Below are 21365 nucleotides of genomic sequence, written 5' to 3'. Positions count from 1 at the left end.
GGTTTCAAGCAGTGATATCACACCTGCATAGTTTTCACAGAGATATCACATCTATATGGTTTTCAGCAGTGATATTACATGTACACCTATATAGCTATATGGTTTTCAACAGAGATACCTATATGGTTTCAAGCAGTGATATCACACCTGCATAGTTTTCACAGAGATATCACATCTATATGGTTTTCAGCAGAGATATCACATCTATCCAGTATATGCATGGTTTTCAGCAGATATAGCATATACGGTTCCTATATCATACCTATATGTGATGGGATTTGTGACATCTATCCATGATTCCAGACTGCATCCTCCAAAGATGTGCAATTCATACAATTACTGTCTAAAAGGATTTTCAATCTCAATTTAATTCTAAATGCAATACAACATATTGGAATTACATAGGTTATAGCCTAATAGGGATCAATTTGATGTTTCAGAAGGGTGAGGAGTCAATGTAGGTAATAGGGATCAATTTGATGTTTCAGAAGGGTGAGGAGTCATAGGTAATAGGGATCAATTTGATGTTTCAGAAGGGTGAGGAGTCAATGTAGGTAATAGGGATCAATTTGATGTTTCAGAAGGGTGAGGAGTCAATAGGAACAGGGATCAATTTGATGTTTCAGAAGGGTGAGGAGTCAATCAGGAATAGGGATCAATTGATGTTTCAGAAGGGTGAGGAGTCAATGTAGGTAATAGGGATCAATTTGATGTTTCAGAAGGGTGAGGAGTCAATGTAGGTAATAGGGATCAATTTGATGTTTCAGAAGGGTGAGGAGTCAATGTAGGTAATAGGGATCAATTTGATGTTTCAGAAGGGTGAGGAGTCAATGTAGGTAATAGGGATCAATTTGATGTTTCAGAAGGGTGAGGAGTCAATGTAGGTAATAGGGATCAATTTGATGTTTCAGAAGGGTGAGGAGTCAATGTAGGTAATAGGGATCAATTTGATGTTTCAGAAGGGTGAGGAGTCAATATAGGTAATAGGGATCAATTTGATGTTTCAGAAGGGTGAGGAGTCAATGTAGGTAATAGGGATCAATTTGATGTTTCAGAAGGGTGAGGAGTCAATGTAGGTAATAGGGATCAATTTGATGTTTCAGAAGGGTGAGGAGTCAATGTAGGTAATAGGGATCAATTTGATGTTTCAGAAGGGTGGAGTCAATGTAGGTCAATAGGGATCAATTTGATGTTTCAGAGGGTGAGGAGTCAATGTAGGTAATAGGGATCAATTTGATGTTTCAGAAGGGTGAGGAGTCAATGTAGGTAATAGGGATCAATTTGATGTTTCAGAAGGGTGAGGAGTCAATGTAGGTAATAGGGATCAATTTGATGTTTCAGAAGGTGAGGAGTAATTAGGTAATAGGGATCAATTTGATGTTTCAGAAGGGAGGAGTCAATGTAGGAAGGATCAATTTGATGTTTCAGAAGGGTGAGGAGTCAATGTAGGTAATAGGGATCAATTTGATGTTTCAGAAGGGTGAGGAGTCAATGTAGGTAATAGGGATCAATTTGATGTTTCAGAAGGGTGAGGAGTCAATGTAGGTAATAGGGATCAATTTGATGTTTCAGAAGGGTGAGGAGTCAATGTAGGTAATAGGGATCAATTTGATGTTTCAGAAGGGTGAGGAGTCAATGTAGGTAATAGGGATCAATTTGATGTTTCAGAAGGGTGAGGAGTCAATATATTAACTACAAGAATTTCTAATGAGATTCCAAGGGGTACAAGACAGAGATTAAGGGATTCTCAGAAGCATCACATGTTGCATTCTGAAGAGATTGTCATGAGGGTCAGAAAGGATAAGTCTGGATATGTGTTTTAAATATGGTTTCTACAGTTCTTAGAGAAATCTGCATCATCAAGATCAGACCAATATTTTAGCTTGTCAAGATTGCAAGAAATGAACATAGAGATGACCATAGAATATGTCTTAAGTAGCAACTTCAAGGGATTAAAATGAATACTAAATTTCTGGATAAATTAAGGTCATGGCAATGTGTAATGACTGTATAAACCAAAGTCAGCCACAAAAGGGTGTCAAGAGAATGGTTTATTTGTGAACATAAGCATTCTCATAACACGCCATGCATGACAAAGTTGGCCACCCAACCTGAAATTCTGTAATAATATGTTCATGTTGTCACGCCGTAAATTCAGACTGTGTCATGTCCTCCCACGTAATGTTTAACTACTTCTAGGTTAAAGGAGTTTTAAAATACGCTGTAAAATCTGTTAGCTCAACTCCAGGGCTTCCATAAAATTTCTCCTTAGTCTGCAAAATTACAATCATTACTGAATATAGTGTTATGTTCTTCAGCTTGTTACATTACTTGTTTACATCATATCGAAATTTACAATTGTTATAAGAAATTAATTTTATTATTTATTACTTATCACAGAGATCTAGAAGAGACCTTCCTTTTATTGTATTTGTAGTATAAAGCCATGCCTATATTGATGATGATGATAAAAGGAATTTTATATATATATAGTCAAACTTTGCCTTAATTAATTAGCAACCATGCCACCTCTTTATAAATCTAGACCGGTCTTCTAAATAAGACTACTATCCCAGGGGTCCCAAATCGGGATGATACATTTTAACAGTCAATGTAAAATCTCAAAATCTACTCAAGTTGTTAGATGTAACTGAAAAATATAGAGCCTCGTGCTCACCTTGTCTAGTAAAATATTTTCAATAATATATAAAAAATACTAAGTTGCATTTGTCCATGTTTGATGATAGGAAGATTAAGCTAAATGGATGTTTTTCTCTGTTCAGTATAACATTTTGCGCTTTTCTAGACTCCTTTGAAAAAATATGACAATTTAAGGTGTACTATACACATACTTCACAGCTACAAATAACATCTTTACAGTTTCCTCAGCAGGACACATCAAATATATCTACCAGTAGTTTTCCTCAGCAGGACACATCAAATATATATACCAATGCTAATTAGCTGGTATAGACCCATTGATCTCTACCTAGGAACTCTAACCTTTCCCTCGGTATGTGGTTCACCTATATCTGTTCAACTAACAATTTACCTGTATAATGACACACCTGTTAACCATCTGTATTCCAACACACCTGTTGATTACCTGTGAAAGGTTACCTGTGTTACCACAATATCAAACAAATGACAGATTTTACCTGGAGTGTTACTTGATCCTTACTTATATATTTGGCCAGCCATTATCTATGGGATTTGAAGGTTTACTCATGTTCAGTATAGTTCAAGAAATATACATTTTATAGATGTCTATCCAGGTGAAGACCTGAAATTAAGTTATTAGGTGGGGACTTCATCATGTAAGCCTTATATATACATATATATAGCTAATACATCATTTATTTTCGAGATACAGTGTAAATTATTTATAATAGTATATACAATAAACTGAGTACTTGAATTACAGCCATATATTCCCATTGATATAAATACTTTAAATCTATAAACCATATTATAGACCATGCCATATAGGGGTCATGTTCATGTTTTGTTTATATATATAGTGACGTTTACATTTATGATATAATCATTAATTATAGTCTGTGTATGTGCATGTACTTAAGGGTACAGACTTTGTAGGATTTACAAACTGTATATATTTACTCAAATATTAAATTGATATATTCCTGTTGATATATATGATATTCAATTAGTATATATGGCCATGGCCATATCAATGATCATATCTGACCTAGGTAACAAAAAGGTCACCAAAGGTCATCAACACAATTCAAGCTTAAGGAGATAATATACTAATCTATAAAAGATGCTCCATCACCGACTTAGAGCATAAATCAAATGGTACTTATCATTTGAACAATAATTGGTGTTTAATCGTGTATGGTGTTTGGTGCATGTACAATCAGTACTCACATTCCATAAAGGAAATGCAGTACATACCTACCACGAAATTCTTCGGAATGCAATTTATTTTTTTGTAAGATTTTTATCTTGAAGTAAAATTAGAAGCTCATACTTTTCAATGGTGGTGATTGTGTAAACAACTTACTTTTGTAACTGAAGAAAAATACTAATTTGTCTGCTCTGTTTGATAGAGAAAAATAAACTATTCTCAAGAAAAATAAACTATTTGTCAGCGGTGGATCATCTTTCATTACATTTGGAGGTCCAAGCTAATTAATTAAAGGAAGATCATGATCAATTCAGCATTTCGTTATACACTGTTTTCTTAAAAGTCAGTAATATCAATATGTTGTAGTATTTTACATAATTCCCACCTTTTCTAATAACATCAACATATTAACTTTTCCTAAGCAAACATTTTCACTCTATATATAGCTACGGTATCTAAAATTATCATTATTCATCTAATAAGCCTAAATTGTGATTATACCAAAAGTAGAATGTGTTATAGAACTAAATTGTAAAATAACACACAAACTTGATGAAACTGTAAAGATATTTATGATAACATTATGATCGGAATGTCCATTAAAAGGGTCACAGTGTTGTGATCATGACAGTATAGCGTATCACAGTAAAAGTTGAATTACAAATCACATTACATTATATAATTACAAGCCCAACGTCAGCATGCAACTCAGATCATTGATTAATTAATCCTTTCATAATTAGAAGCACAGCCTGGATATAATTGACTTCTAAATCTTCTATATTTAAATAGGAGAGCAGTAATATGAAATTTTCAATTAAGAATGAACTAAGAAAATAGGCTGATTGGCTTTGGAGTACATCAGTACCAAACCAGTAAAGTACACATCACTAGTAGCTATATAGATTGTCCTTACACAAAGTACAAATTCACCAGTGTATCTTCCGATAAAGTACATTATCCCAGGTTTTTCCCATGCAGCCACTCCGTGTATCTTCTTATCATCATTAACTACACTTTCCCAGGACAGAGTGTAATGCTTTACGAACAATTATCATTATAAAATGTATCAACACACTTTCCCAGCATATATCCTTCATCAATAGTACTAGATATATAAAAAGATGTCTAGTATATTTTCCAATTGATGTGTATATTGCATGGTTAATTCAATCTTCCAAATATAGAATTAATTTGAAAGTATCCTAAAAGAAAAGTAAATCTTTCAATATTCAATGTAATTTGTAATCAAAATTAATTTAATTAATATCAAACATTTTATCTCAACTACATGATAAAACATGTATATTAATAAAAGTTGATTTGATGAGAAATCAATAAATATATATATTTTTAGACATATCATATGACAAATAATTATCAAATATTCTTTTATATAGCATCTTAGTATTAAAATTTGGGAAAATAGATCTTGAACTATTGGCTACATAAATTTATATACCAAGGGTATAGTGAAAAGTTCATGCAATATTAAGAGTTTTTCATTAGCTATTGACTTTATAGCTTAATCATATACAATATGCTTTTTATTCATTTAATTATATAGTACAAGTTAAATTATAACTAATAAATAAAGATGTTGGGAATCAATTAACTTTATAATTTGGTATCTTATGTACAAGCTTCCATCTTTAAATTAACACTGTCATAGGCAAGATCTATAACGCCATGTCAAAAAAATATTTGGGTTTCCAGTAAAATCAGTGCCAACTTGAACACTTCATATCAGTTTTACCATCCAGCAAACAAATAACATCTTTGATTTTTTGGGTTTTGCACAAAATCAAGAATTTTGGTAAATATTTTGTAAATTTAAGACAGCAATTATACGTATACCCTGTTAATCAAATCCATGGTTTATATAAGGTTGAATAAAAATTATTTACTTACTGACCCTTCTTTTTTTAAATAGTGTTACAATATTTTTTATTTGACCAGACTATAACCTTAAAATACTGATATGAAAACTACATTGGACATAACTACAAATTGCATACATCATTATGTATCAGAAAGATAAATCAATGAGTTTGGGGACCAATTAGACTTGGTTATAGTAATTTTTATCTCAACCTTTTGTATTTGGAGCTTTAATTTAATCCCTGCTGGAACTATCAAATTTTGGGAATTAGTGTTTTAGAAGTGAACTTTTACTGTGTAACTATCAATCATTCATAATTCAAGGATTTTTCTTATCACACCAATACAATGTACATCAATGTACAGGGTTTGAACTTTGTAGAACACATGTATTTTGAAATACACTTGAATGGAAGTTAAATAGAATATCTATCTTTGTTGCAATATACAAATAGTGACTGTACATTTTATATAATGTTAATTTTGTGTCATCATTTATTAACCATCATTTACTACTATTGCTGCTAATGATAAATTAACAGGACATCCAGATCTAGATGACCCTTGACTCTCAGCAGATAGAGTGAGGTGTCAAATCACAATTTCAATATATATCAGAGTCAAAAGAGTGACAAATACACTTCAAACTCAAGAGTCAAATCTGATTTTTGAGAGTCAAAAACATTCTCTAATTTAAGCTTTAGGTCTACACTTAAGTTGGATGCCCTGAATTTATAAGTAACTCTTCATAGTATATGTACATTTCTTGTATTAAGATTGTTTTCCACCAATGTAAAACAATATTAATAATGTTAATAAACTAATCATGATCTTCAGTACACATATGTCAATCCTCTTAGTTTCTATATATAGATATAATAAATAAATGAGGTCAGAATGCAGGTACGGTTTTGTATAAACAAAGGCCATATATAAAATATAAAAGTGCTTATAGGTAGCTCTTTTTATTTACATTTTATCAATAAGCCTAATTAGGAATCATTTTGGTTTTCAAGATTTCGAAAAAATTTAAGGGCCTTTAACAACATAATATCAAGGAAATTCTGGAAGAATGGATGAATAATGTCCACTTTTGAAAAGTATCGGTCAATGACCAAAGGTCTTCCTCCGAATTGATCCCTAATTTTCTATGATTTATGGAGGACTCCATATATATATAATGATCTGCTTTCTACATGTTCTAGTATAATTATATTGTTCTTATGCATCAAATGTCAAACTTATTATAAAATGTATAATATTATGACATATAGCTACACACAAAAGTTAAAACTCTTCAGGTTACGTATTTCTATTGGTATGCAGGATTCATTTCCTTTTTTTCTTTTCTATTAAATATTTGTATCATTATGTTTGTCAAAAAATAAGGACACTATACACTAGCAGAGTATGATCTTGTTGGAGTTCAAAAGTTATATTATACAAATAGGCATGCATTAAGGTAGTTGAGAGTTATTTCCATAATAGAATAATAGGTAATGACTATCTATTTTTTGTGTAGCTATGTACTATTATTGGTAAAATTGAAAAGCATCTACTTTTTAAAAGAATTAAGATCACAATTTTGAAATTATTACAGTATAATATATATTATGCAGTACCTTGTGTTAAATACCAGACCAAAAACAGGAAAATTTTGAAATTTTCCACATCACGTTAATTACACCATTAGCATGTGGTGTATTGTTTATAAAATTAATCAAAATAAAATACTCACAAAACTGTTAGAACATTTTATCACCAGTTATCATGTAATATTTTTAATGCTTAAATAAAATGTGCAAGCTGTGTTAATACATGTAAACATCTGTTTCCATGAATAGCAATGAATGAAAGAATGTCGATATTTAAATTTTGTTAATAAATTCCTCAGCAATAGCCTTAACCCGACACTCATTCCTGACCTCGTGAGGTCAACTACTTTTTGCATACCGTTACGTTGTATTGCCCCCGTACTTCATTCAGTAGATTTTTAAACAAGGTTTTTTTCCACACGTGTATACGGTTGATTAATAGAGCTCACTTGTCGTTGTTTACGGTGTAACCTTACCATTTTCTGAAGTCCTTTGTAGGTCCGATAGCAGACCTAGCCCGCTACATAATCCAAACACAACAAGCAAAATATACAGCATAGTGAGAAAAATGGATTCCCGTCACATCGGGATGTCTTAAAGTCATTGGCAATCAAGTCCAGCTCTATAACCTGGTTTCCTCCCACTCAAAGCGAGCCCGTATCAACGTGACCCAGATACGATCTCCTACAAAAGAAAAAAAATGGCGACCTCGAATAAACCGTGTACAATGTTATCACGCAGAACTCCATCACACGACATCCTAACCTCATTGCAGCGTTGCACGTGAGGCTAGGCAGGTTCAAAACACATTCGAGTATAATTGTTACTATTCTAGAAAGGAATGGCATTGGGAGGAATTGAGGAATGCATGCTTCATGTTTGTACACATGTGATCGGTAGAGTGGTCGCAATTTGGTCAATCTAAGGTCGTGGGCATTCGTCCAAAAAATACTGATCAACTCTCTCGCTACACTGACAGTTAGCTAAAGATGTGCAGAAATATATATCAATTAGCATAATTGTGATATTGGTATCTTTCATCTAATATGTGAATAATGGGGCAAATATATCGACAGAGCAACTGTCGATCGAATACAAATAATCGAGGCAAAATGTCAATAAACTCTCCCTACTCACCTCCTCCAGAATTGATCCACTCGCCGAAAAACACTAAGAAAGCCCCCACGCTTCAAATCAACAATCCTTGAAAATATAGTCACAATAAATCCAACAAGAGATATTACAATATCAACAAATCATTGCATCTTATATATTAAGCTCAAATAGGATAATGCCATCGACCTTGTTTGCATCGCGAACCACTATAATGTTGTTTTGCTTTGCATGTAATTGACACATTTCCGTATAAGGAAATGAAACGTCACAACACCTACTGCCGCGACATCTATCGACTAAGGCAAAAAGCGCCAGAACTCGATCAGGATCGTAAACATGCTTGCGCTCATGTGAATTGTTCTTACTACTACAAGCATTTCATTGACTTAGACTAATTTGTGAATGAAATTGCACCGAGGTTACGTAGTGTACAAACTATTACGATAGAACGATAAAGCCGAAGATCGATTATAAAAGTTTCAATGCATTTCTGTACACAAGACAAATCAGGCGTAAACAACTACAATAGTTTGCTTGATAATAATCTTGCTTTAGCACGTCATATAAAAAAATAACAGTAGCACCTGTTTCAAGTGCTTAATTGATATTATTTGCTATTATTCAAAACTTTAAATTTATTATAAAGCAACTTACATTTTTTCAGGTTCATTATATCGAGTGGGTTAACAAATACAAACGTTAAATGTTTGACTTTATAACACGTAAAGATTATATCAGAAAATCAATCGTAACTCTTTCAATAACATATTTAACCTCATCTGATCCAACTCCCTAGCGAGAACATCAAAAGGATTTACAATCATGATTAGTCTATTGTTTCCGATTATTAATTAAAAACGTCGTTTGTTTTATTTAACAACCCGGAAATGATTTCAATCTGCAATATGTGCTTTCAGAAATGCAAACAAGAATAAATAGTTTAAGATCAATAAACACATCCCCACTACATAACGATTTCGCCGTTGTCATGACAACGGATTCGGTAAACGCCAATACGTTAGGTTCTAATTAATTCATTCCATAGTGTTACATTTCACCGTTATACGCGATGGTATGAACGGGTGCCGGATACAAAACTATTATATATATATTATATATACATCAGTCATACGCTTTAATAGTCGTCAATGTTACCACACACGTTTGATCCATGACTACTAGATACCTGTATAAATACACGTCCACTAGAAATTTCTCTTTATCTACAAGCAATCTTTTTAAATATGCATGTGTATGCAACATTATTACTTCTATTAATCACATTATTAGATATTGGATTATTTGTCTTTGCAACGAAGCGCTGTTTGAAAAATCCGATGAAGAACAGAAAAAAAATGTAAAATCACGGTAACTTACTGGTTTATATTCTTAAATCTCTAAACAGTGCACATGTACTTAAACGGATGGGTTTGAGGATAACTGGAAATGACGTAATTTAATTTTTTTTAGGAAGAATGATTTCAATTTGAATATGAGAGAAGAATAAAATAGTTGTTTAAAAAAGAAAGATTTTAATGAGTTTCATTATAAACTCAATGTTATGCTATATAATATTCTTACATTCTTGATATCATGCAGCATATCTTATATGTGCATTTTTACAGCTCATGCATACAGAAACTTATTCGTATAATTATGACTTAGTTATATGGGCCGTAACTGGGAGAACACTTTGACATGTTATTTTTTTCTTCAGTAATCTATTGAAAACCATAAAATTTGATGACATAAGCTGTGAAAATCACTCAAATAAATGGACAGACAACCGTACATGATGCCTAGTAAGTTAGTTACAAAAAAGTAAAATGCACTGTAACTGAATTCTTACTATTTATGTCTTAGGCCCAAAACACTAATATGTCTGTTTAGGGTTACATTGGCGAAAAAAAAAAAAATAGGGTCTGTAGGGCGGGAGATTTTTTTTTTTTTTTTAGCCAATGTAACCCTAAAATAATGGCCAGAACCGGAGTCTGAGATCTAAATCCCGACTTCTTTTATATTTTTTTTCGTAAAAAAAAGTGGAAAAAGTCGGGGTAAAAAAATAGATTCGACCGGGTAACCCTAAACAGACAATTTTTGTTTGCCTTATCTTATGTATGTGTACACAAAATGTAGATGGTAACATATCTGCATTGTGCACTTTGTAATTACTAATAACATTGTAAAAATGTGAAATGAAATTGTAGACTGCAATTTGGCTTCATGGTCTGACCGTATGTATTCAATGCACTGCACTGTAGATGTAAATATAATGATTTTTGGCAGTTATGCCGAAAATCATATTCAACTCTTATTTGTACTTATAAATTTAAAACCTATGCATTTTAAGTACTGTAATTCTCAAAATGTTGATAACTTTTGGTGGCAAAGAACATATCAAAAGCTCTTCTGGATTCGTGAGTATAAAATACATCACGTGTAACTTTAATTATCTCCGTTTTAAATTTAAACTACACGTACATGCATATAGGTATATATTCAATCAAAATTTACATTTTGCTTCACACACTGTGCATAGTTTTACAAAAATCTTAAAAATGTAAAGTGTTTTTATTGTTGAATATTCCTAATTAAATTTGACTGTATTATTTCAATAACAATGTATCTTTATGCTACTTTCGCTTTTAAACAATTTAAATTCAGACTTGTTCTTACTTACTTGTTATTTGCAATCTTGATTTTTGATTCAATATTTATTTCACAATATACCATATGAATTAATACCTGCATTCTTGTTAGTTTTGAATCCTTCAGTGAATGTTCTCGTCTAGCTTTCCAAACACATTAAAAAAAACAAAAAAATAAACATATTCTCCATACAAATTTTATATGAAGAGTGAAATGTGCCCCGGGATTCATATTCAGCCTTACACACACGCACAAGAATATTAGCCTTACCTAACATATATCTGTTATTCCCCACCAACACGTTTCCTATAGCTAAATCATATATTTGATATGTACTACGACAATTGATTTTCAAAATACAAATTTACCATAAGTTATTTGTTTTTGGACTCATTGTATTGTGATATGACCAAGAACATTTCCCAAAGTTATTTTGCTAAGGAAACATTTGAAATATTCGCAGTGAGTGAATATGTAGAGTAGACCTACACGTACTGCCATTTGCTCTCTTGACATCAGCGTCCTTGAAATAATAATAATAAAAAAAATCGAATTTTCCATTCCCTTTAAACGTGACAAGTAGAACAGAGTCATGTCTTTTATCTATAATTTCATTTACGGTATGCATTGCTACCATTTTTGACCGACAGTGCAAAGAAACATACGTGGATACTATAAATGTTTAGTCCCGATGTTAACGAAAAACCAATGAAGATTGATATATATATATTATAAGTTTGCTAAAGTGAAAATGTACATTGATTTATAAAGACAACGTAATTTTTATCGTTGAAAATTGATATTTATTGAAATGTCTGGTATACGTATCAGAACTATCTCAGTATATAATGACAGCAGAAATAGTATTTACCGAGGAGATCATACGTATATACATTTTTGTATGTCTTTATATTTGGCAAAAATGCAATGACTGTGATACCCATAGTAAGGCCAATTAAAACTTGTCGAGTTGAGATCATGTAAAATCATCGCTTTTCGTGGGCTTTGATTTTCAGTCATTTTGCGATCATTACACATGATCCAAGCAAGATTAAAATATTATATGTATGTAATCAATTAATGATCAGAGAATGACGTTTGATTATACAAATATTGACTTTTTGTAGGTTAATACGAGGAATTGTTAAATCTGAGAAAGGTGATATTCACCGAGGCCGAAGGGAAAATCATCTAGCTCAGGTTTAACAACGATTGTTTTACCTGCCAACGTATGTGTAGCATGAGCGTAAAAAGGCTTCTAAGAAACATCGACACCACGAAATGTAATGGATGTCATTTCACGTTGTGAACAGGGGCACTTGAATCGATGCGTATTTAATGGAAACGTATTAGGTTCATTCATATATAATGAAAATAGTCTCGTCCGACATAACGAAACGGCAGTATTCACAGGGATCTGAGAATTAGTTACAGTTTATAAAATTATGTATGGACCCACCAGGGTGCCCTAAGATCATTTTAATACGTAATGTAGAGGTCTAGATAAAATCTAGAATCTAGACCTCTAAAACGTCTAAAAATTAAATCTATGCCTCAAAAAACGTCTAAAATGGTCTTAGGGCACTTGCTCTTATGTATGTAAACTGTAACTAATTCTCAGATCCTGTGGTAGTATTTAGATATATACCATTATCCCCAAAGAGTGCCAAAATTTCCGTAAAATACACTCAATACCTTTTATTGAACATAAACAACAAAACGAAAGTGCAGTCTATAATAATTGCGTGTGCGTATTTATAGAGACACACGATAACACAATTAGTCGGTATTTCATACCGAAACAGAAAGTAGAATATTGGACAAGATGGCATCGCTACAGCAGCAATACAGGAAACGGTAACAAAAGCGTATATATTCTGGAATGACGAATACAGTTAAAGCAGATTCCAACATGATGTTTAACCCTCGAAACTTTTAATGAAGTATTACAGTGAATTACATTGAACAGTTTGGAATAACTGTGGCAATATCAGTTGTACCATTTCAAATCATACATTTTAGAATATCAAGCATCGAGACTTCGATTTTCATTCTAATAGACTAAAACATGTTAATCCAATAATTGTAGTTGTACTCCCATCGGAATAGTTTTATTAACTGAGGATTCAGGGGAGGGGAATACGAGCTATGGTTTAAAATAGAGCATTTGACAATTTCTGTTGATGTCAGTGGGATTTTTCCAGATTCATTTTTTCATCATTTATCACGAAGAAACAATTTTCGTTCTACGTCAATATACCTCTTTTATGTCTTTCCAACAAATTAGTACATTATACGTGCAAAGCGAAAGTACATCGTTAGCATTTTGAAGGCAAATAACTGTAAAATGTATGCGTGTTAATTTGGCTTTTTCAGATGTTTAGGCTCTATCCACTTCTTTTGCATTAATAATGTGACAATGTACATATTATTCTTTAAAATCAAAGTATATCAAACAGTATGAAGTATTTTAAAAGATTACAGAAGGAATTTGTCCAGCTGGAGAAGAGTCAGCCACGCGGCATCAAAATTTCCCTTATAGATGACAATCTCCACCTTTGGCAGGCAGTCATCCCAGGGCCAGAGGATTCGCCTTACAAAGGTGAGACTAGATTATGAAATTGACCATTTTCATTTTATATGACTGATTTTATTGAGATTGATTATAAACAATATATCTTTTCTTCTTTCAGGGGGAAGCTTCACTGCCATTATCCAAATTCCGTATCCTTATCATATATGAAAAAACATGCCAAGATTGTACCTAGCTAGACAAGGCAATGGAATCTGTTGTGGTGCTGCTTCTATTGTCAAGTCACGATTCTTTGCTTGAAATAATTAATATCATACTGTTTATAATAGGGAAAGTTAACAGATACCCATGGAGGTATTAGCTACAATCCAAGTTTTAAATTCAATACCTATCCTAATGTTGAAGAACATTTTCAGACTTCAACATGGGTGCAAATTAAAACTCGATGAAATTAAATACAGAGTGTTATAGGCCATCAAAGCAAGATTAAACATTCTTTGTGTGACTTCTCAATAACAATCAAACGATAAGACGATGTCAGAACATTATCGTTTTCTTGATCATCATTAGGCACAAGGAAGCATACACACTAGTAAGTAAGCAATTAATTGCAATGCTTTTTGGGTCCTTTTTGTCTATTCTTGTCATGATTACAATCATATGGTCATCTAATGCATACTATTACGTAATCTTGGAGAAAAGGATACAGCTTGACTAATTATTGTAAAACAAGTTATCAATGAAATAATGAGATTTGGTTTGTCAAATGGCTGTGTTTTTTAGCTGATGCATGAAATGATCAAAGTATACTCCTTAACGATTTGTCAGGGAGGATTATCCACTAAAGCCACCGACAGTAAGTTATACCCAGCTAGGTCAGCATGGAATTACATCTACCACACAATATCTGTCTCATATTGAACTCAAAGCTTACATTCAGCAATATCAGCTACCGTATTACGCAAAAAGCATACTGAAACCACGGGCGTTTGGCTCTAGAGTCATTTCTCTCTCTGTATATATATATGTAATATAACACAGTATTAAATATAATAGAGAGAAAAAAACACCTGTGCTGAAACCCACTATTGACACAACTCAATCCCACACGAGTTATCCCCCTTGTTTTGAACATTTAGAAATCCTATGAATACCACTATTTGAACTGTATATATATATATCCAATATATATATCAGTATATATCCAATATATATACGTATCCAACAGGCTTACGTTTGATTGGATCCTGTGTCATCTGGAAAATCCTGTTGATATTACTTCTTTGACCCCTATATATATATATAAATGTAACTGCTAACTGCCCAAATATCTTGATTTGTGATCCTTTTATACATAACTTACATAAATGAATGAAGTCAGCAGACTTTAATATGAGTATGATAATAATCAAATAATGTAATATTATATGTTTGGTTTTCATGTACATGAATTTATATACACGTATTTAACAAAACAGAGCACACATTTGCTTGATTTATCCAAGTCATCTTCAGTCCTGCTTTGACTGTTGTAGATCAACTTTGACACGGCCAGTATCCCGTACCACCTGAATGTTAACCAGCGGCTGGGACAGGTGTGTCTGGGCTTCCTGTCCGAGGATAACTGGTCTCCCACAGGAACTTCCATGGAGATGATTATAAATGCTCTGTTCTCTCTGCTGGCACGGCCGGAACCAGAAAACTCCATGGATCATGAGCTACTGAACCAGTACACCCATTTCCGAATAAATTATAATGCAAAGGCACAGGAGAGTGTTAAAAATAAAAATTAAGAGCCATTATGTGAGCTCTTGTGACATTTCACTAATCAAGAGTAACATATGTTTTGTTGGCTAGTTACATGTACTTTCTGTTAAAATTTTTTATTTATTTTGATTCTGAATCTAAATATTACCGAAACCTTGATGCACAGAACTAATACATTTAATTTCCCAAAATAAAGTTATATGTGTACTTATCGCTATTTTTTCTATTTTAAAATAAAAGATAAAATTGGTTTAGACATTGTTGGTAGGTAAGTTTCATTCCCATATGAAATTGACTTAAGTCCTACAATTTAACATGCCACCTGAATGCTGAAGCAAGATAGCTAACAGCTACAAGAACATCCTCAATATACCAGGCGCTATAATCACTGTTGTTATATCCATCTTTGGAATATGTCACCGCAAAACTGGTGGTATTTCAGGAAAAATAACCCTGGCAAATCACATTCAAACAGAGACTAGCTTTGAAGATTAACAAAGAGTGACACCCAGCTTCAAGTCATACAGTGTACCATTATTTGATTGTTTATAAGTTTATCAAAGGACCAAACTACCTATAGTGTACTATCTGTTGCCACACACAGAACCTTCAGGTTTGCTATGACATAGTCTGGAGTTGGATAAAATATATAACAGTAGTGATATCAACCCCAGGAATGTTTAGGATGCTACAAGGAGGTCCCATCTAAATAAGAATCTAGAAATCAACTTAAAGAAGAGGTTGTCAAATATCATTTCTACGTTTTCTGAGAGGAACCCCTCTATTACCACATTGAAATGATAATAAAAATTAAAACATCCAAAATGAAATAACAGACAACAGTAGTTGTTAAAGAAGACTTACTGAGAAGGATCAATTGTGATTTTGATTTAACCATTGTAAGAATGGTGTCAAGAAAAAAAGCCACAGCTATTGGGGATGGATTGAAATAAAAATGAAATAAAAACAACTGTGATTGCAATTTAATAACAAAATTTCAAACATTTATTGCTTCAACACCTCACATCTTATCCAAAGTATTGCTATTAGTCAATAAATCACTGCACTTCATTTCAACCAATAACAACATGTACAGTTAGACCTGCCTTAGCAATGCACTTCTGTATAAAGATCATCAATCTGCATAATAAAGCTACTTATGGTCCCAAATGGCCATTTATAACACATTTTGACATGCATATAAAGACCACTAAACTATAGAGATCAGTTTTCTCTTGTCCGGTCTTTATAGACAGGTTTCACTTACAACACACGTTATCATCAAACAAATTATCATTTTTAATACATCTTTTTTAATAAATAAAGTTTTAAAATTGGTTAAAGATATTAAAGTTTGTGCTATAACTGGTTGATTTTTTTTTTACTTTTTTTCTCTTAAGAAATCAATAAACTATAGAAAAATCATGGACAAACTTCTACAATGCATCATAAATATCAGTAGCAATTTAGACTTCACAGAATGTATATTGTACAATCTCTAAATGTTTCTTTATTCTTTGTTTCAGATGAAAACAGTCACTACAGTGTATACCATTGTAGTGATAATACTGTAAAGAAGTGAAATGAGATTGTAAACTTTTGATAGTGTGTTCTCACTTTACAGCGCAACAGACATAAATAATCATTTTAAGTTATTGTTAGTCATTGTAAAATAAAAACTTCTGCATAGAAAGTATTGATTTAATAATGAAAGCACATTTTGGTACCAATCAATATATGATTTATCATATTTTATTTACAGCATATGTTTTAATTTTGATGATCACCATAGGCCTTCGTGGCTCATTTTGAAATTTTGTTTATGTTAATTTAGGCTTACATTTAATTTAGAAGAAGAAAAATGATAAATTATATCTAAAGCACCTCTTAATCTGTCGGTATAAAAATTATGGGACTGGTAACTTTTTATATATATTAAGTTTTCTCGTTATCAAATGCCACTGATTGTCTGTTCAAATTTAAATATTCTAGAGACCAGTGGCCAGCTTACCCCAAACACTTTAGCCTTATGACTGGAGGATACCAGTGTATAAATACGGAAATGTTCATTATGTAATCAAGTAAACATAAACACATTATTAGAATATACAGAAAATGTCATGGTCCCATCGATTTTAAGTTATCCAGGTTTTACTATATATACAAATGTATGAGCGAGATCATAATATTCATTTTGTTCTGGTGGCATATTTCATGTGGAATATTGTTCCTGAAAAAAAATACTATAAAATTGTTCAAATAGATTAATGAATAATTATTTCATCTACATTCCTCAATTCACACAGGGACCTGGCCCATGTCACACAATACACCTTAATTCATATATATGTATTACACTCTAAAAAATTTAGTTCATATTAAATGGTAATTCTCAGTGTTCATCAGTATGGAATGTAAACATTTGATATATGCTCTGACTCAGTATTGCACAGTTAAGTAAAGCTGTTTGTTATAAAAAATGTAGACTAAATACCAAACCACACAAAAAGAAAGACGACTATATACATGATTGTGTATGGCATTTCATCAACAGTGTTTCATAATTAGATCTTAGAAGTGTTTGTCCCATATGTATAGGGGTCAAAGAAGTAATATCAACAGGATTTTCCAGATGACATGGGATCCAAAGATCAAACGTAAGTCTGTTGGTTACAAATTACTTCAAATGGTAAATATGGGACAAGGAAGTAATTCCAACCGTGTGGACAAAAAAAAAAAATTGTCAAATTTTCGAGGCGATCTGCCCCTTTATCAAGACATACAAAACGAACACGATTACATAATGGGATACAAACAGTAATGCGGTACAAAGTAGACAAATATTTAACTATACAGCACAATGGAGCACAATTCACCCTTCGGCAAGTGGCAGCTGAAGGCCAGATCTACCAAATTGTATCCATGCTGTTCGGAAGAATGCTAACATATGAGCGATGACTGGAAAGCGTGCCACGTGTGACGTCAAATGTGTGACGATATTAATATTTGGTGTTCATTGGTATAGGATGCAAATTTAGTCGTCTATCTCCTCAGTGTGTGTGTAAAGAAGCAAAGTCCTAAATTTAGTCACCTTTTGCCAGGCAGCATATATAAAGGATCAAAAATGCTGGAAATAGGGATAATTAATTGAAAAGCGAGTAATCAATTGATGTCAATTAGTATATTAACGTTCCCATATGTCTAGTTAGACTTTCTAAGTACAAAAGACAATGACTTAGTCATCTATAGATTAACCATTAAGTGGACATGAAAGTCTTCAAAATGCAGTTCTCTCTTCGCCAATCATACATGTATATGTTGGTCATTTGGTTAGTCGCCCTTATGTAGTTTGACTTTGTCACTTAATATAGAGTTTAACTCGTGACATTAGTGTCATATATATATATGTCATCTATATATACATAACCACTAATGTCCTTTGTTAAACATAATTTGACTTTGTCATTAACATGGAGTTTAACTAATGACGTTGGTCCATAATGTAGATCCCCTGAGCAATCGTCCATATGCACATCCCTCAGTTAATCGTCCATATGTAGGTCGACTTTAGAGGACACCCTTTTACAGCCTGTTGTAGAGTATTGGTCACTTTCCTCCCATGGCTGGTCAAACGGAAGTTCCTCAAGGATCTTCTCTATAGTTTCCTTGTTAGGAATTATATTCTTCAGGTACATGTCCCGTACGATACAGCTCCTTACATGTGCCTGTGTGAGGGGGAGGAATGGCACTGTATGTGTGATAAGTCCCTCCTCCAGGAGAGATTCATACCAGCTCCCCTCTGTATCACTGGTTAGTGTAGGAATAAATTCCTCTTGTGTTAAGTTTTCTCTGCCACGACCTTTCTCCAGCTGTGAGAATAAGTAACTGTTGATGTTCGACCCTTTACTGTTACTGAGCAGAATGAACAAAGTCCAGACTCTTGAAGATATATTAGAACTTTTGATTTCTGTCAAAGCTGTATGAAGCCCCTGGATAACACCGTCAGATGCCTTGTCCATCTCGTCAAAGATAAATATATTCATGTTACAGAGTGACATGTTGGCCTTGATCCATTGAGGAACCAAGGCTTTGTACTCCTGGTCCTGGGACCTGTGAGGGAAATGTAACGGTACTAGGAATGTGTTCACCTTCGCCGGCTTAAACGTCTGTTTGAGTATTTTAGCCAGATGGTTTTTACCTATTCCAGACCACCCATGGAAAGAGACAACAGTCTGAGAGTTGTTCAGTGATTTACGAAAATGAGCAGACAAGTTTTTTGCCAGCGACATCACTATACCTGAGGCTATGTGTTGACCAAAGACATTCTTCTTCAGATGTTCTTTAAGTTTAGGAATATCCAACGTTACCTGACACCGACCAGGTCTAGCGTTATTTATGATATGGATCATAATAAACAACAGAATCAGAAACCCCATGAACGACAATTTCTGCTTAATACTTATATAAGGTTCTGAACGTTTTCGTTCAATTTTTCTCCGAAGATTTTTACGTCTCGTGTATGAGTCTTCCTCCTCCTCATCTTCCTCTTCTTCTGATTTATGTTTGTGATGACGATGTTTAAGTTTTGACTGGTTTTCATACCGATCACTCAAACTCCTGATTGGTGTAGAATGGTTCAGTTCACTCAGTGAAGGAGGTAGCACCTCAGAACTTGGCCGATAGTGATGTGATTTACTTGGGGAAAATCCTCTAGAGAAATCTAGTTTTGGACTTGATTGTTGAGCAGGTAGAGACATACGTTTCGGAGTTCTGCTACTCGGAAACTGACGATCCTCGGATCTTGAGTGTTGTTTGATTGGAAATGACTGTCGACGAGGAATGGCCCTACTGGCAGAATTTCTAGGAAATCTTGATGGGCTTTCCCAAGAGAATGACTCTCCAGAAATGTCCATTGGTTCTTCCTCATCCATGCTTTTTTACACTGCAAGTAAAAAAAAACAACTGTATTCCTGAAAATAATCTGTCAAATGTTACTGCCTAAGGGGTAAGTGATTGGGTTGCTTTACCAATCAATATATGCATGTAGTGTCAACCCAAAGTTAAGTTCAATCACTTGCCGTTTCAAAGTTTCTCATTCCCTTATACTAGAATAAAACTCTGGTTCAAAGTTCTGTCGCAACAACTAGGCAGTTTACCATTTCTACTAAAATTTAGCTACTGTGGTAGAGGAAGAGATATCGCCTTCTGACTGGATGTGTCGTGATATCTTTTCCGCTACCATAGTAGAACGAATGATTATATGATGATTAAACACTATCACATATATGATCACAGAACATAACTTCAAATACAATTTTCAACACTTACACGTGTTTTCTTCGGTAGAGGACTGAGTAAATGAGTAATCCTACTTTCAGTTTGACACAACCGGTTTACTTTAAAAACTACTTGACTCGCGTATACGAGATCGCCTAAGGTGCCTTAAGTGAACCACACATGCAACAATATATTTTTTCTCCTTTTAAAATTTCAAAACCATATCGATACTTTTTTAGATTAACAAAATTTTAGGAAAAGGTAGATGCTAGCATTATGGTAAATTAATTAAAGGCTTTTATCTTACGTTTTCATTTCATTGTTATTTTAGGGGACGGGGTAGCTACTGTTGTAGCGGAAAAGATATCACCTTCTGACTGACTGAAAGTCAGACTGAAAGAGTCAGTCAGAAGGTGATATCTTTTCCGCTACAACAGTAGCTAGGGACGGGGGCAACTTCGCTAACTTGAAGAGTTCCAACAGTCTTACCAGCATTTTATTATTTGCGATTTCTTGGCTTCGCATTTTGAAATTTTAAAACACGAGCGAGCTAATTTTAAAAAAAAATAAATTCATTTAATATTCTTGGAGTTTGACTTCTCATTGCAAAGAAAAGTTATACTTTTTTCCAACTCAAGAATAAAAGTAAGACGTAAATATCGTGCTTTGTTTTTGA

At 33.2% G+C, this 21365-nt stretch overlaps 3 protein-coding genes across 3 annotated transcripts in view; 1 reads left to right on the top strand and 2 right to left on the bottom strand.

Annotated features, from left to right (window-relative positions):
• The window catches only part of LOC138321135 (transforming growth factor beta receptor type 3-like), an 83740-nt gene extending 75044 nt beyond the window's left edge, over positions 1-8696 (bottom strand). Inside the window, exons 1-2 of the mRNA XM_069264577.1 lie at positions 8485-8696; positions 7824-8031 (exon numbers count right to left, since the gene is read on the bottom strand). Of these exons, the coding sequence (XP_069120678.1) occupies positions 7824-7905 (82 nt within the window). The 5' untranslated portion in view covers positions 7906-8031; positions 8485-8696. The remainder of the gene's footprint in view (positions 1-7823; positions 8032-8484) is intronic.
• A 4154-nt stretch (positions 8697-12850) lies between these two features.
• On the top strand, positions 12851-15624 carry LOC138321134 (ubiquitin conjugating enzyme E2 B-like). Its single transcript, XM_069264576.1, has 5 exons — positions 12851-12969; positions 13590-13714; positions 13806-13836; positions 14474-14501; positions 15181-15624. The coding sequence occupies exons 1-5, from the start codon at positions 12938-12940 to the stop codon at positions 15436-15438; spliced, it is 474 nt and encodes a 157-aa protein (XP_069120677.1). The 5' UTR covers positions 12851-12937; the 3' UTR covers positions 15439-15624.
• A 770-nt stretch (positions 15625-16394) lies between these two features.
• Positions 16395-20803, bottom strand: LOC138321133 (torsin-1A-like). Its single transcript, XM_069264574.1, has 2 exons — positions 20741-20803; positions 16395-20354 (listed from the first exon to the last, which is right to left on the bottom strand). Exon 2 carries the CDS (start codon positions 20341-20343, stop codon positions 18955-18957), a length of 1389 nt encoding a protein of 462 aa, XP_069120675.1. The 5' UTR covers positions 20344-20354; positions 20741-20803; the 3' UTR covers positions 16395-18954.
• Positions 20804-21365: the final 562 nt, after the last annotated feature.

The sequence above is a fragment of the Argopecten irradians genome, chromosome 4 (assembly GCF_041381155.1).
Source record: "Argopecten irradians isolate NY chromosome 4, Ai_NY, whole genome shotgun sequence".
NCBI lineage: Eukaryota > Metazoa > Mollusca > Bivalvia > Pectinida > Pectinidae > Argopecten > Argopecten irradians.
Note: the sequence above shows the minus strand (reverse complement) of the source record. Positions and strands in the feature narration are given on the sequence as shown.